We start from the raw sequence: 21,143 nt of genomic DNA, 5'->3' as shown, positions 1-21,143 counted from the left end.
TAAGTAAAATATACAATCATTTTAAGTACAAAATGGAAATACTGAATTAAAGCACAGACTTGGATCTAGAGAGGTCCTATATAAATAAACTTACTTATACTTACTTAATATACTTACCTACTTATACTAGTACCTCAACATCGTACTTTAGTAAATGTACTTTCCATAACTGTAAAGTTCAATTTCAATGGCACAGAAAGCAGTTAGAAAACGTCTATCGCATTTGCACCGTGTAAAACTTAACTCCTTCCACTTCCACTCATGTAATCACGAGGTTATATGTGCAGTTAAGTGTTATGACATCTTAAAGAGGTCTTTGTGTCTCACCATCATCCTGAGGAAGATCAGCTGAGTGAGCCTCGTCTGCCTTCACTTGCCTCAAGTCAACCATCTGATCACAGTTTCCCAATGTGCTTGGGAGGGGTTCCTCTTTCTGTGCTCCTTCCTCTCTTCTCTGAATCAACTCCTCGGCTAAAACTCTGGTGACTTGGGCTTAGGCTGTCGTTTATTGCAAAAGGAAACACTACAGTTACACTTTAAGCTTGTGGAGACTCTCTTGGAGGTAATGATCCTCTCACTACTGGGTGTCCTGAGCAGTACTTTACCAACTTCAGCTTTCGTGTGCTGTGGAGAAAACACATGATTTATAAAAACCATTAAAAGTGTTGTTAAAGTGTTCATACTTTACCCCACATCTAGAATTATATTTCATTCCATCAAACCATGATAAAACATTTAACAACTTTGGAAAACACACATACAATATAGGAAAGAAAACAAGACAAAAATAATGAAAATGTACTAAAATTTAATCATTCATAAAAGCTGGAAAATCATCTGTGACAGCAATATTAGAGTTGGTTTAGTACAATATATTTTCAGCCTCAAGACACAAATCAGAACGCACCATTTCCCCCCCATCAGTCTATAAAATACTAATTTCCTTAGCTTTATTATGCAAAAATGGAAGTAGAATATATTATGGGAAATATGGAAGGCTTGCAGCTCTTAATAAAAAACAAAGTCACTTAGGAAAGATGTTATCTCATCAATACACATCCCTGTAAGTAGGAGTGAGTAACTTATGGACAATGAAGCATCTTTGTTGACACGGTTAGTGCAGAAATGTATGAGAAGGCCAACATTTCACATGGTTTCTTTTTGCAAACGTATTTGTCACAATATGCCAAAGATTGATGTTACTTTTAATAAAACATTTTAGTTCCCATATATGGATTTAAACCCACGGTCTCTTCTTTTACACCGATATTTCAAAAAGAAAGACACCTTGGAGAGGAAAAAAACAACAAATAAAACAAAAACAGAGTTGTCATCAGGCTGACAATACAAAGAAAGAGAGGTGGATTTCTTCGCCATTAAAAAGCAGAGAAGAGTATCTTGAGAGTATGTGCCGTCTCCTGCCATTTTGCGAGTGGTGAAGTATCTCTGTCGGCCTTTTTCAAAATGCTCTGGAGAGGACTTGGAATGCTGGCACGATCCACTGGGAAACAGTTAATCATTACAAGTTTCTGCAAGCGAGATAAAAATCATGTCAGCACATATTAAATATTGTGAAGGACATGAGTAGAGGCCTCACACACAAATGAGCTGGGAGCCACTGGACAGGTTGTTTTCGCCACTTGAACGCTTGGTGGGGGATAAAAAAAACAAACCTCCAGTGTTTGTTTTTCCATCAATACATTTTAACTAGGGGTGTAAGAAAATACCAAAAATATCAAGTATCACGATACTATGTTTTGTGATACTGTATCAATTCTCAAAAACACTCAGTCAATACTTCATTTCATTGGCAAAGAGATGTGACCTCTCAAAGTAGTGCTATGATGTTGGATGTTATATGGACTGTGATAAATGCAAATACAGATCTCACTGTTCTGATTGCATGAAAAAGTAAACTTTATTTTAACTCAGATTTTATGCATATGGTGCTGTGTAATTATATTATGACAGTTTTCCAAAAAATGTGATTTAAAATATCCCAATATATCTCTTTATTTTAGTGTCACAATATATTGAATCGTAGCCTCTGTATCATGATACGTATGGTATCGCCAGATTCTTGCCAATACACAGCCCTAATTTGAACTATATATGCTGGATCTGGACCCTGGGACCATAGTTTGAGACCCCTGCTTTAGAGTCTTTGAAGTCTTGTTAATAGCTGTCTTTATTTTTACCATTTACTTCACAGTGGTCATAATTAACCTTCAGTGGCTACAGTAGTTTGGACAAGCTCACTGAACACATCACATCCTCTCATGTCATAACGCACTCGTAGAATAAAAGAGTGGACAACCACTATTATAAACCAGTTATCCCCTTCATACAAATCATACACTTAAAGGGATAGGTTCACATTTTTATGTCTTAAAGTAATAGTCAGGTGTCAATATGAACATTGAAACAGGTTTTGCTTGCTGTAATAATTCATCCTGTTCATACGGACCATTAAAACATCCCTTTCTGGACAGAGCTTCCTTTGTCCATACTAGCATAGAGAGCATACGGATGAATGTTCTGCGCAGGTTGCTCTACCCATTTCAAATACCACCATTTGAGATACCAGTCCTCATTTGATAAATTGGACCGATTGTTCTCTGAATTAATTTGGAATGTGAAGCATCCAAGAGTCAGACTGAAAACTTTGCAACTTTCCAAAACAGTAAGATGACTAGGACTACTAAATCTTAGATAATACTTTTGGGCAGCGTAACTAAAACCTATGACAGTGTAGATCAGAGATCTCACAGATGGCTTAACATTGAAAAAAGCCAATGCCAGCCTCATTTAAGCTATCCAGATCAATTTGTCCTCTGACAAGCATAGGCAAAAGATGGTCAGAATATGGACCTAATTATGTACACCAATTGTACGATAGCAAACCATTTGAACAATTAATAAATTAATTTATCCTCCTTAAAACACAATTTTTTTAGGTATTTATAATTGAGACATTTAACAAAACACAAAGACTGGGACAAAATTGTAAAACCCACAGGAGCAGAGAAATTCTTGAGGAATGATGAGGGAAAGGTAATCTCTTGCTTATATCAGGATTTTTTTAAATTTATGAACCCAAATTATTCAGTACAAATTAAAGAAAGATGGGAGGCTGAGATGCAACAAGAGATATCAAGGGAGGACTGGAAGGTAATATGCTCTGAAGCATTCAAGTGTAAAGGTATTGCCAGATATTTTCACAGATATAGGCGGGCCCGATACATACTAACAAATGTCAGAGAAATTGTGGAGCATAAATAGGAAGTCATCTCCACATATTGTGGTCAAGCTCTAAACTAAGACCACTCTGGTAAAGTGGTATATTGAGCTCTTAGAGAGGTATTCCACACTGATTTCCCTCAAGACCCACAAATCGCCTTATAAGGGGTAAAACTTGAAGGCATAGAGGGAAGACCTGACAATTATTTATTGCGGATCTTACTAATCACAGTAACGAAGAGTTTTACTTTTAATTGATTAAAGCCTGAGCCACCCACGTACAATTAGTGGACCCCTAGAATCTGGGACATCTATGAGATGGAGCAGATAACCGACTGTAAGATTACAAAAGAAGTTTGATTAGAGATGGAGTCCTATAATGATCTTATTAATGCAGTGATAACCTCTGGGGTCTCGTCAGTCGCCCACGATTGTAAAAGCACTCCATACTGTTAAAGATATCTCTGCAACTAATTTATGTAGCGATTTACTATGAAAACTATCCTGCAGCGCACCGTCCAGCCGTTACAACGAGCCGTCACTTATAATCCATCCAGGGGCTTGGTAATCCATCAAAGAAACACTTATTTTTGGACACTTTCGAAAAATAATAAAGGGTATAATGCAATGTTATATGTATATATTTATCTAATGCCGACTTTACAAACAACTCTTAAACGTTACTGTTTTGGTGAATGAGATTGTTGGCAGACAGGTTGACTTCCTCCTCTCCAATTACAAGCTGTGATATTAGGTGGTGAACTGTGCGACAAAATGCTAAATGGCATAGATATGTGGATGTAACGTTATTTTATTTACTATGAATCTAATTGGTCAGTATCTTTGTGTTTTGTTTTTCATTATTTCTTACCTCATCTTATTTTACTATTTCGTTTATTATCTATTTATGTGTTACTTATTTGTGTGTTATGATGTCATTATGCAAAATTGTAATGGATATGATTTCCCTTTTTAATGCACTTTCAGTATGATGGGAGACAAAATCTAGAGTCCTCGTTCTGTTTAAAAATGTATTGCAAAGGTTATCTGAAGCTAATATGCTTAAGCAGTCCGAGTTAGACAAATAAAGTGGTTATCTTACACAGTAATAGTCTTTTTGTGGGATGGTGACACAAAGAGGGATTTTACTAAAAATACTGAAACTTTGGAAGGTCCAAACGAGGACTGTGAATTCTGTCCCCCCTTCACTTTCTTTGGTGTATAAGGAAAGCTTTCTTCTTGGCCAGTATGAACAGGAGGAACGATTACAGCGAATAAACTTGACTTGAAAAAATAGTGAACACACAAAGCATGCTGTTGCGTTGGTAATCCATCACAGGGAACAACACGTCTGCTTTTATTGATGTCTGAGTTATATTCTCATCGTGTTCCAAGGCAGAGTAGTTTCATTTGAAAAGGCAGCAGACATAATCGTCACTGTGATGAATTACACGTTTCAACCAAGCTTCACGTCTCCAGATTGAGTTTCATATGAAAGTGAAAAGACTGTGAACTAATGATTTACATTCACAAACCGGGGGAAACGCATACAGAAAAACATGCTTTGGGGAACAGTGGCTGGTAATGTAAAGTCTAGCACATTAATACAGTGCGTCATTTGTAGAAAATGGGCCAGAACATGAAGTAATGCTGGTATATTGTAGTACAATTACAGTTACAACGCTCCATCAGCAGGTGGAGCCACAACATTCATGAAAGGCTTACAGCTTGATACTTTTATATGAAACACTACAAATCCTCTTTGATCAAATTCAAAGATGAAGCCCTAGAATGGATTTTCACACATCATTTAAGGTTCCAGGTTTCCTTTTCATCATATGAAAACAGAAGGTGGTATAACTGATGGCACCAAAGGGCAAAAAGGGACTGGAGAGGGTTTTCATTTATTCTATTCCCACCTCAAAAGATTTACTTTATGTGTCATCTTTGTGTCAGAGACATCAGTGATGCTTTCAACCCCATTTTACTCAGTTTATCCTGTTACCGCAACACAATACATGCATGCGTGCCGTCAAAATTAATGAAATTACTCAAATAATTACTGCAATAAAACCTCTAAACGTTCAGTGACAATCCAGAGCTCAGTGAGCAGCGGGAGCCCTGCTCATGTCTGGAATAAATTTAGATTCAACACCCACTCACCTGGCCTGGAGCTGCTGTGGGAGGGCATTTTAGAGCAGCGTGCAACTCGACTTCTTTTTTGTCTTCTTCTTTTCCAACGGCGTTTTTCTGTTGATCTGTCTCACCAGATCATAGAAAATCTACAACAAGAGAGAGTTCAACGGTCTCAACATTTTTGCTTTAACGATCACAGAACTAATATCTTAAAAGTCACTGATGTCATTTTAGTAATTTTTCTCATAAAAATGAAGTAGGTTATATTATACTCTAATATATAGCTTGCAGCTCTCAATATACAACAAAGTCACTCATGCTTGTAATGTTTTCTCATCAATACACATCTCGTAAAAGTAGGGGGACATACTTAATGTAATCTTTCTTGGCACTGTTAAAGCAGAAATGAATGAGGAGGTCATAAAGCTGCAACAATTAGTTGATTAATGCATCAACTTATCACCAGAAAATTAATCTGCAACTATTTTGATGTTGTTTTTTCTTGTATTCAAGTTATTTGTCACATGCTCAATATATCTGTACATTGTGCAGTGAAATGCTCGTTTGTCCCCTCCTGTGCTTGACATAATACATTTTAAACAATACAATATAAACAACCGGAAAATATATACGACAAAAGATAAGATAATGATTATCTGTAAATACGTAATGTGATGCAGATATTAAAAAGGATGTGTGGGAAGGGTTGAGGTATTTGTCAAATTATGTCAGATGATTATTGATTAATGGTGGAAACTTTTAAGGCCCTGACACACCAAGTCGATGGTCGGCCGACTGACAGTTGAAAGCCGTCGGTAGGCGTCTATCAGTCTAGTTTCTGCAGTGTGTCCCGCACCGTTGGCTCTAGTCTGCCCGTGTCAGAGGCTTTAGTGCATGAGAAGAGAAATGGAAGTGAGGAAAGCAAGCCAACGAGTAAAGTCAAGAGGGCACGCACAGAAGGCTCTTCTCGTTTTTCATCTTCATCTCATCTGATCATTCCAATAAACGGAAATTTTCCCGACATGGTCAGTTGGAATGAAGCGAAGTGGTGAGTGAGTGTGGTGTGAAAATGCTGCCTTATTTCATGTACGTATCATAACAACGGCTTGTATAGCCGCCGTCCTTGGCCTTCTGGTTTCCCTTTTTGAATGACGAATACAGACTACCACCGCCTGCCGGTGATGAGTTATTTCTCTCACGCAAGTGCAAAACGTATGTGCTAACTGGCCGTCTGCTGTAGTCTTTGCCGTGTGTTCAAATGCAACTTGTCGGCCAAGACAAGGGCGACGTGAGGTGAGGTAGTTTGAGGTAGTTGGCCTTCATCGAGTTCTTTGATGTCAGCTTGGTGTGCTGGGCCTCAAACCGAACTCTGTTAGCAACATATGCTGAGGTTAGTACAGCAAGCCGTGCAAGTCAGTCACACTATGGTGAGCGCAAATGAAATGCTGGTGCTGGAAGACCCGCCTGCCGTTTCCCGGCCAGCTACAACGGCAACGGAGAGAGAGTTGTGTATAAGACGAGGACGGTGTGTCTGTGTTGCTCCTCCGTTGTAGGAGATGTGAATAGAAACATATCGAACATGGCTAACGCACATCACCCAGACGTCACCGGGACGAGGAAAAAACAAACCGGAGCCCACTAGATGAAACGGAATACATAAATGTGCTTTGAATGTTTAAATATAGCCAATTGAATTGGAAACTAACTGAAACACTCCTTCTAATGCACAACTTTTATTTTGTATTGATATATGTATTTTTTATTTCATAGCATAAGAGATGCTATTCAGATTTATAGCCTGTTGCCTTTTGGGAAAGAGTTTGTTCAGTGTTCATACAGTGTAATACAGAAGTGTTTGAAATGTTCCTTATTTTAATAATGAAAACAGTTGCCAGTAGGCAAAATGCTGCCTCAGTCCCCCACCGAGACGATTGTGTCCGTCTTTGGCACTTGCGCTACTGTCTGCTCAAAATAAATGAAAAGAAACGTATCCTTATGTATTTGGTTTTTTTTCAGCTGTACTGAACTGTCCATGATTCATAAACCAGGGCATGAACCGAACCGTGACTTCTGTATACCCTTATAATAGTCGTACTTACCTCATTAACATTGATCTTTGATTTAGCTGAAGTCTCTAAAAAGGCACAGTTGTTCCACTGCCGGGCCAGGTTCTGACCCTGCTCCTTGCCAACCACACGCTCGTCCTCCAGGTCACATTTGTTTCCCACCAGGATCATTGGAACCTGATCAATTAAAGGAAATGTTAAAGGCTCCATCTCCAAAGCAATATCGTACTGCATATAGCATTTTAATGTTTACACAGCCAAACATGAATGATCCTCTAGGTTTATGATCTTATATACAGTACATGCACAAGTAAAATGTTGAGTGAGCCTTTAACCAAGAAACACAAGACCTATCAAGTAACCTGCTGCTATGAATAAATAAAGCACACACTCAGCATGCTGCACGTCCTCCCTCTAAATCAAGAGAAGAAGAGGTTAAGACTGAAAGTGGCAGATAGCGTCTAACAGCTCTGACATTTCCACCACGTCACAAAGTTCCTGCCCCCCCCCTCGTTCTGCCCTCTCTCCCACAGAGCGGACTCTAATGAGGGAGTGATGAGCGTGAGAGGCGACACAGGCAGATTATACAGAGAAACACCGACCAAAGGTTATCACTGAGGAGGAACTCTCCACACACTGAGGAGGTGCCTTATCGAATTACATGAGCGGGTGAAACATTAATGTCACTAGTACTACAATTAGGAAAAAAATGTGGAAATGCAAAACAGTTGATGGTTCCAGCTTCTCAAATGTGAACTTTTGGTTGCTTTTCCTTGTCTAGTATTATAGTAAATTGAATATATTTTGACAAAACAAGACATTTGATGACATCATCTTGGGCTGCAACAAAGCGTGATGTTTTTTTTTTTTTTACCATTTTCTTTCTGACGGAAATATTAATAAAAAAAACAGCAGATTAATCAATAATGAAAACAATCAGCAGCGGAGCGCAAAATCAGATGGAAAAAATATAACTGATATAATTTTTTACTGGTTAATTTTTACTCTTTCCATTTAATGCATTTCAAAAAATCTATTGTCAATGAAAACCGTAGTATTTTTAATGTGATGCTACCACGTTGCCATGTTTACAATTACTGTTAAAAAAAAAAATCACTCACTTCATTGATTATAATATCAGTAGTGTAAAAGACAGATGATAAATAAAATTATAATGTTTTAAAAGAGTATAACACTCACGTCCTCTGTGTCCTTTACTCGCAGGATCTGTTCCCGGAGGTCCTGTAGGTCATTAAATGTCGACTGCGCTGTGATGGAGTACACCAAAGCGAAACCTTGGCCATTCTTCATGTACAGGTCCCTCATAGCCGTGAACTGTTCCTACAGATCAATAACAGAAAGGAGAAGCCATCAGCAGCCTGTTTACATTTGTCTTCTATCTCCATCTAATGCCCGTGTCTGACTTGACTTACTGTTCCAGCCGTGTCCAGGATTTCAAGCATACATTGCTGCCCGTCGACCTCGACTTGCTGTTGGAGAAAAAACAAACATTTTACTTATAAAACAAGTGGAGGCATTTAAACAGCCAATCACTGAGTTGCATTGAGGTCAGTGTGTACAGTGTGTTTCTCAGCTTACCTTTCTGTAGGAGTCTTCTATTGTGGGGTCGTACTTCTCCACAAAAATGCCTTGCACAAATTGGACCGTCTGAAATGGACAAATGAAACAAAGCAAAACATCAAGACAGTGTGTCTTTACTAATCAAAAAGTGGCACACTGTTTGTATTACTTCATCCAAATCTATTTCCCAAAATATATAAACACATTTCAATTATTATGATTCATCATCTCTGACTAGCAGCCAGTTTAATTTCTTAACAAGGATAATTTATATTCTTGAGGCTGCACAGCCCGTGACTCATGTGTATTCTTGCCTCCTAGTCTCGCTTTTATTTATTGTGGCCTCTTGAAATATTACATCCCCACATATTATGTAACTGCAGAATACAGCCCTTTACAACAATGCAGTTTATGTAGCGCTAAGAATCTATCTACAAATTTATAGAATATATATTTCTGTCTCATTTAACACACTCAAATTTATTGCAAATTGCATCATAATCATGTCAATAACACAACTTTACTACAAAAACTGTAATAAACATATAGAGACAGTTGTCGGTGCTGCAGCAGCTGTCACTCACCAGTGCTGATTTTCCCACGCCTCCTGATCCCAGCACCACTAGCTTGTACTCACGCATGGTGGGCAACTTCACTGGACAGCACAAGGGTCTGTGAAAGGACAGACAGAACGATAAAGTGAGACAGAGGATCTTTGTGTCTTTTATAGCAACAGAAAAAAACGGCTCAGCTAGCTAAATCCAAACAAGCTTTTCCAAATGACTCTGTCCATGAGAAAATATCATTAAGAAACATTTTAATAACCTGACTCAAATGAATTCATGGCACATCCATAATTCATCTATTACAATAATATTATATTTGAATCAAGGTGTTAATAGAATAATCTCCCTAACAGTGCTTTTAGACCATCATCAACACATAAAACAACTATTCAAAACCTATTCAATTCTCTTTGTTGCTTTATATATTTGTATACACACTTGTATGAAGATAATAGTTCTCTCTTTTATTTTTACCTGTCTTTGTTCAGCTCATCCTTGTTTTTAGCTGTATTTCTATCTTCCTGAAAACTGACTGTGTTTAAGTACATTGAGAGCAACTTAAAACCCGAGTCAAATTCCTTGTACGTCTTCACATACTTGGCAAATAAAGCTGATTCTGATTCTGATTGCAATCAAAGATTTTTTTGCAGCAAGAGACCAAAACAAGAAACTTCAGCATTATGTACAGTAACTGAATTCCTGAAGCTGATCGACTAAGCTGATGTCAGAGTGAACACCCTGTCAGTACAGTGTCCACAACAATGAAAAATCACCACTGACATCACAGGATTAAAACGTTGTTCCTCTGCCAAAAAATGAGCTCTCTTTCCCACCCACTACCATGGGACTTCAGCTGTCATGACGACAGGGGCGTCGCCTTAAAAAAAAAAAATCAAGAAGAGCTGAAGGAAATCATAAACATGCTCCTTAACTCCAGAGACTCAAGCCAGTGTTTCAACCAGTAGTTAACACTGGCATCAAAGAATAATTAAGTGCCTCTTTAGTAAAAACTTGCAACGCCTAACCCATAACATGTAATGTGAAGACGTAGACTTAAAAAAGTGCAACAGATCTTGAAATATCAGTGTAAGAGTCAGTAGGTAAGAGTTCCAGTGCTGCAAATAACTTAACGTCATTACAATATGTAGGAGAAAGGTCACAGAGAATGACCCATCATCAACTCCATCAGCCTGACACAATTTAGACAGCGTACGTGGCCTAGAAAACATTAAGTGTCAGGAGAACTGTCACAGGCAAAAATTTCGTCATCAGAGGGTTTACGCGTAGGCTCTATGCGGACATGTACAGAGGCACAGGGGGAGAACATTTTTAAAGTAGAGCTCTTTGTGTTTTAAATGATATTCTGAAATGCAAATATAATCTTCATTTAATGTACAAATGTCAAAGAGGGGGTGATGCACACTAAAATCTCATTTACGAACCTCTTTGAATCTACTAATCATACTAGGTCTGCGGGACATTTGTCAAACGTTGAGACAAACAATACAAAAACCACTCTGTCACACTCGACCGGCATTTGCAATTCTAAATACCACGTATGAAGCACCACCAGAAACCCACAGTGTGAGACAGGCACACGAGGCACTCTACAAAGAGCCATTGTAATGACCCTCCTCTACTCAACTAGACCATACAAACAGAAAATGGAGATCAGAGGGGGTGCATGCATGACCACGACACTGAAACCATTACCAGGGCGAGGGGGGTGCACCTAAGGGTGACGCAAACGTGTGCCTGATGCATTTGTTAGCCTAAAAATTGTACATAAATCTTTCCGTGTTTAAAATGTAAATTTATGTGGGCGTCACAAAACTTGCTTCTAAGCCCTGACATCAGATAAGGCACCTAAGCCTTCCCCCCGATTAGATATGAGCCTGGACTAGAACATTTCAAGTATCAAACACTTGAGCTGACAACCTTCACCAAACCTACTCATGAATTTTTGCTGGCTTTGTTGATGAGAGCGCATCATTGTTGCGAACAGCTGATGAACACTTTATTCCACATTCCTGATCAAGAAGTAAAATGTAAACATTTATCCCAGTTTGCTAATGGGCAAAGCCTTACGCAAAAGAGCATTTTGCACAAAATCTGTGCAGTAAAACAAAAAAGCACATTCATGCAGCTTAACCTACTGTGTACACGGCTGCTGCAGATGACAACTCCCTCTACATCTGGGGAGGGGGGCGCCGGCAGATCCTCAGGTACACTGATGTCAGCGGGCAGGGGCTGAGGGTCGGTTGGGAGCCAGAAAACTCGGTTACACCAGACTGTTCAGACAGGAAACTGTCCCTGAATTAAACCAAATACGGAAGTGTTTACATTCAGATCACTGGCCTAGATTAAACTGGATTAATTTACAACAACACTGGAATTGTTGCTGATTTGTTTAGAAAAGGCAGACAAATGGGGAAAATGTAAGGACATCATTTGACACCAGACTCCATTGGATAAACAGGTGATTAGAAGAATTATTAAAATAATCTGCTGTGCAGTGTTTGCTCAATCACACAGTGTGATGCTGCTGCTTTTGAGGGATGACTTGTTGCTAGTTTAAAGGCTGTTCATTGTGTGCAATATTAATGTCCAACATGTGCAATATTACTTATTTTTCTGTTCTCTTTTTTTATTTTACTTATCTTATCTTATTTACTAATTTTACTAAATGTATCTTACTTAATTGTTATTCTATTAGGCACTGGTGCAAGAAATAGTACTTTTTTATTTTATACACTTGAACTTGTTGTAATTTTGTTGTAATTTTGAGCAATCTCTGGCACAAGAATTTCCTTTGGGATTAATAAAGTTCTATCTTATCTTATCTTAGTTTAAAGGCTGTGTGGGTCTACTTAATAAAGTCAGGAGGTGAGTTATCACATGTTACATAAACATAACTTATTCTGTGAGAGAAACCTGTTGCTGATCAACCCACACAGTAAAACATGTTTGCCTAATACATTCATCACAAAGCTGGTTGACTTCTCTTAAAATCAAGGCTAACTGGGCTACTCCTCAATCTGGCATCGTGTGTCAGAGCCTGAAGGGTACAAATGGATCTTAACTTAAGATCAACAGATCTCAGATTAACACAAACACACTTCTGATTTAATACAACTTTTATAAAAGTATATCTTGTCAAACTAAGACTATATAGAGTAAACGAGTAGTGCTTTGTTGGCATTCAAAACAAACAGAGAAGAACTTATTTTGGTAACAAATTTATAGCTGGTTGGTTTCTAAAGGAAGGGTGTGGCTATTAGTTTCTCAATGCAACAGACTGTGACCGTAACACCGTTTGAAAACATCAGTACTGTATGTATTAATGTCTCAACATAACTTCAGTGAGAGTTTAACATTAAAGGTTGAGATCGGAGCAAATAACCAACTAAAAGTATCTTGATTAGGACTCTTCAGATGTTAGCACTCAGCTAGGAACAGCTGGTGAATGCTAGCTACCATTACTGGGTGTTAACCTGGAGAAGATACGACGAGCTGAGCAGCACAAACACTGTTAACTCACGAGAAACACAGCTGATCTCACAGTTTAACGTCACTTCACGTCGGACAAACATTAAACTCCGTTTCAGTCTCCTAACGGTCAACACAACACAGCTAGCACCGTTAGCTAGCCTGTTAGCATCAAGCTCAACTCTCAAATCTAGTTTATTATATTTAATTTGTTTTTGAAAGAATTCACGTTAACATGTGGAGACACAACTACATAATCTGAAAGCGAGAAAGTGAGATACAATCGGATATTAAACTACTTGCACCGTAAACCATGTTACAACTGGTTAGTTAGTGATTAGCTGTTAGCTCGTTAGCTGCTCATCTAGCTAGTGAGCTAAAGCTACTCTTCTCACTATAGTTACTCCTCCACAGTGGAGCCAGAAGTCTTTTTACTGGCTAGTCGGAGACAGTAAAATGTTAAGAGACTATTCGTTAAACTAATAAAGTCACATAGCTGGATAATGAGCTATAAAAGTGTTATTTTTCCACAGAGGAGGAGTGAAGATTCACAGACACTCACCGTGCTCCGCTGAGTGTGTGCTGCTGGTAGATCACACTGAGTGAATGTACGGAAGGTCTGAGCAGCAGCAGCTGATTGGTTCAGCAGCAGCCAATCACAGCCCACCAGGTTAAGGTACATTAAACCTCTGCAGCTCAAATCAGGTTTATTTATATATAGCACATTTTATATGACAGGCATAGACTCACTGTGCTTCAGATTATAAAACAAAGACCATACATGACAAAAACATATAAGATAAGAAGGTAATACATATACAAAAACATATAGGATAAGATAAAACATAGAAGATGAGAAGGTAGGCTTATTATTATTATTAAAGGGACTGTTTGTAAGAATCAGAAATGCTTGTTAACAGCGACACCTGTGGCCGTTAAGTCAACGAAAGTCAACGTCGGGCTCGCGCTTGTGCTTGCTCTAAATATACATGAACGAGCATCGCTCAAAACAGTGAGGCGACACACGTCAGCTAAAACCACAATATCACTCTTTATTTCACCTGCTTGGCAGTAATGTTAGCTGACCAGACGATGGTCTCTCCATGAATCACTGCTGATCCTAGTGTTGGCTTTTCCTGCTTCAGCCTCCCGACCACGGCCGGAGGAAACAGGGGAGACACCGGCACCCGGTAGGAGACGATAACGTTACTCGCTGCGGAGCTCCGTCACTTCACAAGACAAGGAAAACCTCTGTTGGTCTGGAGGAGCTGCAGCAGTTATTTCTGCACAAACGTCCACTGTACATTCACTAGATATTCTCAGAGCTACGAAGTCTTCTGCAGTGTGGAGTGTGCGCGCATGAACGTGAGGTGGAGCGAGCTGAGTGAAGGCAGGCAGGCAGGCAGGCAGGCAGGCAGAGGAGCAGAGGAGCAGAGACTCTGGCCATACGCGAGCGCGCATAAGCAAGCAAATTATTAAAAAGGGAATTATAATAATGATAAGAAAGCAGCCATGGGTAGAATTGGAGCAAATATGATTTAAAAAAGTAATTTTTTATAAAACAGTCACTATATCCTGACGGTAGTGCAGGAGACAGATAATCTGATGTGCCTCCGGTGCTCATAATGGCATCTGCAAGACAGAGCTGGAGCCTTGCCGTCTCTGAGCAGCTGTCAATCACTCGCAAACTCCAATCAAACGGTCAAACTAGGCAGCGCTGATCAAATATGAATCAATATTCTGTTACTGTAATGAATATTTCTCGCCTCAAATGTTTTTTAGAAACATCTTGTAGTGTACTGTTTAGCTGTAAAATGAGAATGTTTGTGACCCGGCAGCCATGTTGAGATCAGTTGAGGAAATACCAAGCACCGCCCACCAGCCGATAGCACAGCCAATAGGAACGCTCTCTCTCTGAAATGACCTGTGATTGGTCAAAGTCTCCCGTCCCAGGGTAGATTTTTTAAAGCTTGAAAACAGAGCCATGAGGAGGTGAAGAAGTCTAGTTTTCTCTCAGAACACTTGAATTACAAAATGTTGAAAGGTTATTATGGAATTTTTGCCCAATTATGCCAAAAATATATACTGCCTACTGCAGGTTTAATGGAAATTACTGAAAAAGAATCAGTGGAGGAGACATCTACTTCGTCTTATATAAAGTGCATTTTGTGTTTAAAGATCTAAATATATTAAATATTCACAGTTAACATTGCAGACAACGACATTTAGGATTTACAGGTTGTTTATATTCTTGCTCAGGAAGCTGGAGCATCTCAATAACATCTCAAAAAATTACATCTGATTCTCAAACACTCCCAGAAGAAAATACATGGCAGAGAGAAAGTGTCTTGATTATGAAAAAGTAGCACAGCTGCACTGAGAGCTGATGTTTGGCAGGTGATTTTGTGGTTTGAAGTTGAATCCAATAATAAAAAGTGCTTTGGGAAGTCCCCCTGTGACATAAACCGCCATTCAAGTTCTCGTGTTTGTTCACTTTTGGCATTTCAGATTTGCAATGAGATGGGATCTTATTTTTCAGTCTTGAACACAACAAACTGCAAGGGTTGTTTTTCTGTCATACCATCGGATCTCACGTTAATTTGTTTTTGTTTTTGTTTGTTTTTTGTCAGATATTGTTGTTCAGAGCATCAGTCTGAGTTGCTTCTGTTCCTGTTTCTTTGTATTTATAGATAAAAAAAATATATATATAACATCATTCCGTTGTTGCTGGATGGATTATAACAAACCTTTTGGTGTAGATTAAATACATGTACTTACTATATGAACTGTATCCCTCTGAACTAGTGATCTGATAAGGCAGTATACATATTTAACTTTTAGATCACATTGTGCAGACTGAGTGCCAGTCAGTCATCAGTGGACACAGAGGTGCTGTGATGATAATCTGGCTGCTCTCTCCAGCTGTGGCCATTGACCTGAGTCATCACACATCTGTCTCGCAATGTTTCGGTGATCACAGCGTCTGATAAGCAACAAAATGCAGAGGGAGAGTTGAGTCACCCTGCTTATTGCCTTTCATATATATATATATATATATATATATATATAATTCAGTTATTTTAGGGCCCTCATGGCTGGAGATGCAGGGAGTTTATGTAAGAATGTAGACATCCCAGAACAGTGAGTCTCCTTTTCAATATTGAGCATTCAGAAACTTTAAAGGTACAGTGTGTAGGATTTGGCAGAATCTAGTGGTGTGGTTGCAGATTGCAACCAACTGAGTACCCTTCTGCTCACTCCTCTGTTTCCAAGACTGCAGTAACGTGAGCTGCTGAGTGCAAAACTGCGGTAACACCGTTCACCTCACTCAGAGGCCATCCTTACCATAATAACGCTACTTTAGGAGCAACGGAAGTTAGATGGTGGCTGGCAATACCACGGTTTTACACTCTGCGGCTCACGTTACCGCAGTTTCACAAGCATGTCAGATAACTACCGTGGCCTTCAGATAACGTAAAAATGTGAAAGGCTCTTGCTAGAGTCAGTGTTTGGTTTGTCTTTTCTGGGCTACTGTAGAACTGTACTGTAGTCACATACCGCCTCTTGGCATCACTTTATTTTTTTGCATCCATGACACTATACTTACCCTTGGCGCCACTTTAGGATTAGGCAACGAAACGACTATTGGTAGGTTTAGGATAGAAATACATGGTTGAACTTAGAACTACTACGTTTGTACATTGAAAATGACACTGAACGTTGTGAACACGGCACACAAAAGAACAGCTGATTGTTAACTTAACTTAAACTAAACACACAGGAAGGCACGGGACACAAACAGCGGTCTCCTGAATGAAAGCCTTGTGTTTGTCGGACCCACGGAGGGGACGCTCCGGCACACTTTCTTGGAGCGTTTATTGTTGCTGCGGATGGTTTTACATTGTAGTTAATGGAACGCCCGGTGCATTTCATACTGGCGCTAAAGGGTGCTGTTTGCGGCGGTACTGAATGCCAAACTAAGTGACAGAGCCTTGGTATTTAACGCCCTGGGAATGAGAATGGGCTGACATGGCGGACGTGAAGACGACCCCCTCCCTATGTCATTCTAGGCTAACAAAAACACAACGATTCTTAGTTTCAGGTGATTTATATAGTAATGAAAACATAGATATGAATATTGTATTCCATTTCTGCTAAATGTTACATACTGTTCCTTTAAGCACAGTTAAATTGCAGATGCAAGTGGTCAGTTTATTGATGAAACTAAACAGTGTCCAGAGTATTTTATGACTTTTTTAGCCAACGTCCGTCTGTCGGTCCAGACAAGAACATCTATATTGAACTATTGAATCTATTGACATGACGTTTTGTACAGACATTTGTGGTCTTCAGAGGAGGAATCCTTCTGATTTTGGTTTTCCCCTGACTTTTCCTCTATAGCGCCACTAGCAGGTCATAGCTTTCATTTGTCCTGTGCAACACAATATCTCAACATGTATTGGATGGATCGCCATGAAACTTGGTTCAGACATTCACGTTTCCCACAGGATGAATTGTAATAAGTTGATCCCTCAACTTTTCATCCTTCACCATCATCAAATAATTTTTTTGTATTTGTCAAATACTTCAATTTATGATAAAATACCTGACTGCAACAAAACTTTGTGTTAAGTGCTAATTAAGAAATGTTTGCATTCTAACACGCTGAACTTGGCTGACATTACTTTTGTCGCTGAGACACATTTAATTAAGGTGGGTGTGTCACATTATTGGTTGTATCTAAATATTTCCTTCAGCTGATCATCCACTTAATACTTCCGTATTCCTTCGTCATGCCATCTTTGTCTGCTGGCATGACAGAGGCCCACATGAAAGAACAAGACACCCAGCTGGTGACTGCATGGATTAAATGAGTTACTCTCACTGCATATCTTCCTCATTACACTGGCTAAATATGGAGTTTGTGACACACGTCAGATGACTTATGACTGGACATATCATTTATTGTTGGAGACAGTGTTGCCATGTTACTCTAACAAAAGGTTCTTGCCCTCATTGAAAACAAACAAATTAAAGAGCTATTACCACAGTCATCATCATAAACTGTAGATATGGAAGTTATAAATAGCAGCCTTAAGTAAAGTAGATAGAAATGTACACAACATCTGTTTGCACACTGGCATGTTGACCTTTGACCTATTCATACAAACTACAGATTAACTTAAAAAGAGACACACACAAATGCCTATTTGTCAGTTCAGTGCAACACTGGCGACCGAGCTTTGGGCCAAACCTGTAAAATAAAAGAGACGCCAACAGAAGTACTATGCAGTACATGATATGAGGAGAATCCACAAGGCCTTTTGCTCTAAAAATACTGTTTTACTACCCTTACAGCTGGAGTCACTTCCGGCTCCAAGAGTCGAACAATTACACATAAATCAGTAACAGGATATTTCTGACTGAGTTTTTCTCCATTCATTTGTATTCACAGTGTATAATCATGAAAATCCATCCAATTCATGTGATTCAACGTGACGTTATCGCCTCCTACTCCTCATTATACTGTATATCCCATAATGAAATAATTTCATCTGATCTATGCTTTCATTATGCTGTTTGAAATGAACAAAGGCTCCCTGTAGATTCTCCCTCCACTCTGTCTTGATGTCTGCCAGCTAAGCTACTTTATCTGGCAAATAAATGGGAACAAGAGAGGCCTGTGAGGACGGGTGTGATGTTGGAGGAGCAGATTGTCCACCTTTAGCCTTTTATGTGACCTTGATCAAGGTGAGGGTAAGTCAAGGAGAGAGCAAGTGTCTCATTGATGCCTGACTTTTCTTTTCCTTGTTAACATCAAGGCCTATGGAAAGGAGGCTGGGTCACAGGCGGACATGAGTCTTGGGGTATGGGGTATAACACATGCGAGTGCAGGCCAGATTTTACTGCGCATGTGTTATACCCCCAAAGATATGACGCGTTGATGACGCGTGACCCAGCCTCCTTCCATAGGCCTTGGTTGACATCCTGCACATTTCAGCAGCTGTTTTGTGATGTGAATTTAAGGCAACACTGAACCTTATGGGTTCACTCGACCTCTTTCATCAGAAATTTGTTGTCAGTGGTGGAAAAAATATTCAGAGTACTTTACTGAAGTAAAAGTACTGAAACAACGATGTAAAAATGCTCCATTATTACAAGTAAGAGTAATGCTATCAAAATCCTACTCAAGCAAAAGTACTTGTTCTGCAGTAAAATGCCCCGTGACTGATTTATTATTATTATATATGGCATTATTCGATTGTTCGTAATGTTGAATCAATGTTTAGGCTGCAATTTGCCTCCAGAGGGTCACAATATAAATCTGAGTTCTGCTTCACAAATGTGTATTTTGATTTATTTATTATTTTATCAATATTATATATATTTTTTACTTTTCTCTGAACTTTGTTCTTTTATAATAATTTGAAATATTGGGTATTTTTTTTTACATTTTGGGCCCCAAAAAGAGTTATTTAAATGAAACCATCTGAGAAGTTTAGAGGATCAATTTTTCTTTCTCTTTCTGAAACATTATAGCAGACATTTTTGACTTGTTAAAACAGTGAGTAGTAGATTAAGAGCTGAGTGTCTTAAAGGCTTTCACACTGTCAAAAGTATCCAAAAATAAAGACAAATTAACTGCACCAAAGGCCTACTGCAGGTGGAAAAAAATCCTATGTTTATCTGTTTAGTTGAAAGTTGAATGGTGGGTGGATATCTTGTGAGGGTCAGTGCACTGAAGAGAAGCTGCTGCAGAGTGATTCAGTTTACTGGAGGAGATACAAGAGTGTGGAATAGTCTTTGTATATGTAGTCCTTGAAAGGCTCTATTGGCAGCAGTCTCCTGTAAAGGAATTTAATTTGTTTTCACATGAGCTGCTTCATTCTCTGAGCTTTACTTGGCTGCTGTTAGACGAAGAAACAAAATGTTATGTGGCTTTGTCCGTTTTCAACACGGGGATGATTGATCACTTTCAATTACGATGAAAACGTATTTGAATAATCACTGCTGTGCTCTGAAATAATTCTCATTACATGATGTACATGTCATTGTTTATGATTGGTGGCTGCTTTGATTGAATGGAAAACCCATCATCTGTTGTAAGGATGTATTTGACTTACTTTAACGTCACTTTCTTTGCTCAGTGTTTTTTTTTTCAGCTCCAGCTGGAGTTGCTCAGTATTTGTCTGATTGTTATGAGATCCGAACACTCTTCTGTTGAAGACATCTGATCTGTATGATCCATTTGTCTCAATTCTGTAGCCTCCAAAACAGATTTTTACCCTGACAAAGCATTATTTATAGACTGATAAGAGTTATTGACACATCAGGAAAATAAGTCTTCTAAATCTAATCACTTGACTACAGCTGATGATTTTAGTCTGCAGCTCGATAACAGGTGGCCTGAAGGTCCCAGTTCATTATGGGATGTATTTTTAACGCCTGCCACAGATGCTTTATGGTCACACACTAGTGGATCTCCTCCTGGTTGCACCTGCCGTCATTAGCTTCTTCTTTGTTCTCACGCTCAATTTGAAAGAGCAGGACGATGGCTGAGGTCTTAAAAAACATGTTGAGCTTTAGCTGCTAAAATATAGATTGATTTTTCTATTAATTTTAAATGAAAAAATAAAGAAGTTTGTGAGCCCAGTCTGCAAAAGACGCCTCTAAACTCATTAATTGTTGTTAATTAAGCTGTGAAAACCTGAGGAGGATTATCCATCACACTGAACTTGAAGCCTAAAACTTGGTTTGTCAGATGGTTGACTGTTTTTTAATGTCAATACATTTGTGTCTGGATACTGTCAATCTGTTGACACCCACAGGAAGAATTCAAAGTCTTTGCTTGGATATAATCCCTCCCTCCCTTTATGCTCTCATTTTTATGTGGGTGTATTCAACACTTGGTGACCAACAAAGACACTAAATATAATTGGGTTAAATGTACACTAGATAAAAAGAGCAATAACCGAGCTGAACTGTGAATGGCGTTCCCTCATTAATCATGTTTACGAGGACATCTAGTGGTTTCTTTCTTCCAAGTGAAATGACGAGACTTCTC

The 21,143-nt window shown here is 38.9% G+C and overlaps 1 protein-coding gene across 2 annotated transcripts; it reads right to left on the bottom strand.

Moving 5' to 3' along the window:
* Window positions 1-499: 499 nt before the first annotated feature.
* On the bottom strand, window positions 500-13,771 carry rap1aa (RAP1A, member of RAS oncogene family a). 2 transcript variants are annotated; one of them, XM_037772412.1, is made up of 9 exons: window positions 13,641-13,771; window positions 11,746-11,902; window positions 9,608-9,695; window positions 9,042-9,110; window positions 8,876-8,932; window positions 8,643-8,783; window positions 7,476-7,619; window positions 5,404-5,522; window positions 500-624 (listed from the first exon to the last, which is right to left on the bottom strand). In XM_037772412.1, exons 3-8 carry the CDS (start codon window positions 9,662-9,664, stop codon window positions 5,433-5,435), a joined length of 558 nt encoding a protein of 185 aa, XP_037628340.1. In that variant the 5' UTR covers window positions 9,665-9,695; window positions 11,746-11,902; window positions 13,641-13,771; the 3' UTR covers window positions 500-624; window positions 5,404-5,432. The 2 variants fall into 2 exon arrangements, with proteins under 2 accessions (XP_037628340.1, XP_037628339.1); XM_037772411.1 differs by lacking the exon at window positions 500-624 and adding an exon at window positions 789-1,529.
* Between the last annotated feature and the right edge of the window lie 7,372 nt (window positions 13,772-21,143).

The sequence above is a fragment of the Sebastes umbrosus genome, chromosome 6 (genome assembly GCF_015220745.1).
Source record: "Sebastes umbrosus isolate fSebUmb1 chromosome 6, fSebUmb1.pri, whole genome shotgun sequence".
NCBI lineage: Eukaryota > Metazoa > Chordata > Actinopteri > Perciformes > Sebastidae > Sebastes > Sebastes umbrosus.
This window is presented reverse-complemented; position numbering and strand designations above follow the sequence as displayed.

What these genes read in the sequence shown, in the direction of transcription:
- rap1aa (XM_037772412.1), bottom strand. Translation starts at nt 9,664, where the DNA reads ATGCGTGAGTACAAGCTAGTGGTGCTGGGATCAGGAGGCGTGGGAAAA. An exon ending in GCGTGGGAAAATCAGCACTG is followed by an intron (nt 9,111 to 9,607) that starts GTGAGTGACAGC and finishes TGTCCATTTCAG; the next exon opens with ACGGTCCAATTTGTGCAAGG. An exon ending in TAGAAGACTCCTACAGAAAG is followed by an intron (nt 8,933 to 9,041) that starts GTAAGCTGAGAA and finishes TTTCTCCAACAG; the next exon opens with CAAGTCGAGGTCGACGGGCA.